The sequence below is a fragment of the Brassica oleracea genome, unplaced genomic scaffold, assembly GCF_000695525.1.
Source record: "Brassica oleracea var. oleracea cultivar TO1000 unplaced genomic scaffold, BOL UnpScaffold00418, whole genome shotgun sequence".
Lineage (NCBI taxonomy): Eukaryota > Viridiplantae > Streptophyta > Magnoliopsida > Brassicales > Brassicaceae > Brassica > Brassica oleracea.
Window position 1 is genome coordinate 100,024 of NW_013617416.1, and position 1,033 is coordinate 101,056.

At 48.9% G+C, this 1,033-nt stretch overlaps 1 protein-coding gene across 1 annotated transcript in view; it reads left to right on the forward strand.

Moving 5' to 3' along the window:
* LOC106319607 overlaps positions 1 to 347 on the forward strand; it is a 1,043-nt gene extending 696 nt beyond the window's left edge. Inside the window, exon 3 of the mRNA XM_013757991.1 lies at positions 5 to 347. Coding sequence (XP_013613445.1) covers positions 5 to 347 — 343 coding nt within the window. The remainder of the gene's footprint in view (positions 1 to 4) is intronic.
* The last annotated feature ends 686 nt before the right edge of the window (positions 348 to 1,033 follow it).

Here is a 1,033-nt window from a genome sequence, read left to right on the forward strand (position 1 = left end):
ACAGAAAATGGAACATTCGATTAAGCCCTTCCACCCCTCGTTACCCGCAAGGAAACGGCCAAGCGGAATCCTCCAACAAGCTCATCATCGACGGCATTAAGAAACGTTTAGACCTGAAAAAGGGTCATTGGGCCAACGAACTCGACGTAGTCATATGGAGCCATCGCACAACACCAAGAGGATCGACTAAATCGACACCTTTCTCTCTTGCATACGGTGCCGAGGCTATGGCTCCCGCAGAAGATAACGTTTCAAGCCTCCGACGTTCGAAAATGCCCCAGTACGTCGAACTCAACAAGGAGATGCTGCTTGAAGCCCTCGACGAGATTGAAGAACGACGGGACTAAGCTCTGCTACGAATCCAAAACTATCAACATCAGATAGAGAGTTACTACAACAAAAAGGTCCGGGCCCGGCCCCTTGAACTCGGTGACCTTGTCATGCGCAAAGTGTTCGAGAACACTAAGGAGCTGAACGCCGGTAAACTCGGCGCTAGGTGGGAAGGACCTTACAAAATCATCAAAGTTGTCAAACCAGGCGTCTACCGACTTCAAACGTCACGTGGAGAAGAAGTGCCTCGAACATGGAACTCAATGCATCTACGACATTTCTACTCGTAGGAAAAAAAAACCCGAGTAGATGCACCTTTGCGGTCACTTCTACTCGACCGAGTAAATGCGCTTCTAACGACCACTTTTACTCGGGAAAAACGAATTACGAATGGCTTGGTCCTCTACCGAGGTACGTAGGCAGCCTTAACCGGTCCACCTGTAACAAAACCAAAGTCAAAATCGTGTTCTTTGTTTCGACCTCAATCGAGTAAATACCGATTATCGAACCCAACGGCTCCCGTATCTCCAGCAGGAGGTATGCGGACACTCACGTTCCATTGCCTAGCTATGTCCTGATCAGACACTTAGCCTAAGGACCCAACGGTCGCGAGTCACCAATGCCCAAAGAGCATTAACGGACCAAACAGAGTGAATCTTTACCTTTTCTCGACTAGCGCGTAACGGATTAGCTACCCAATTAC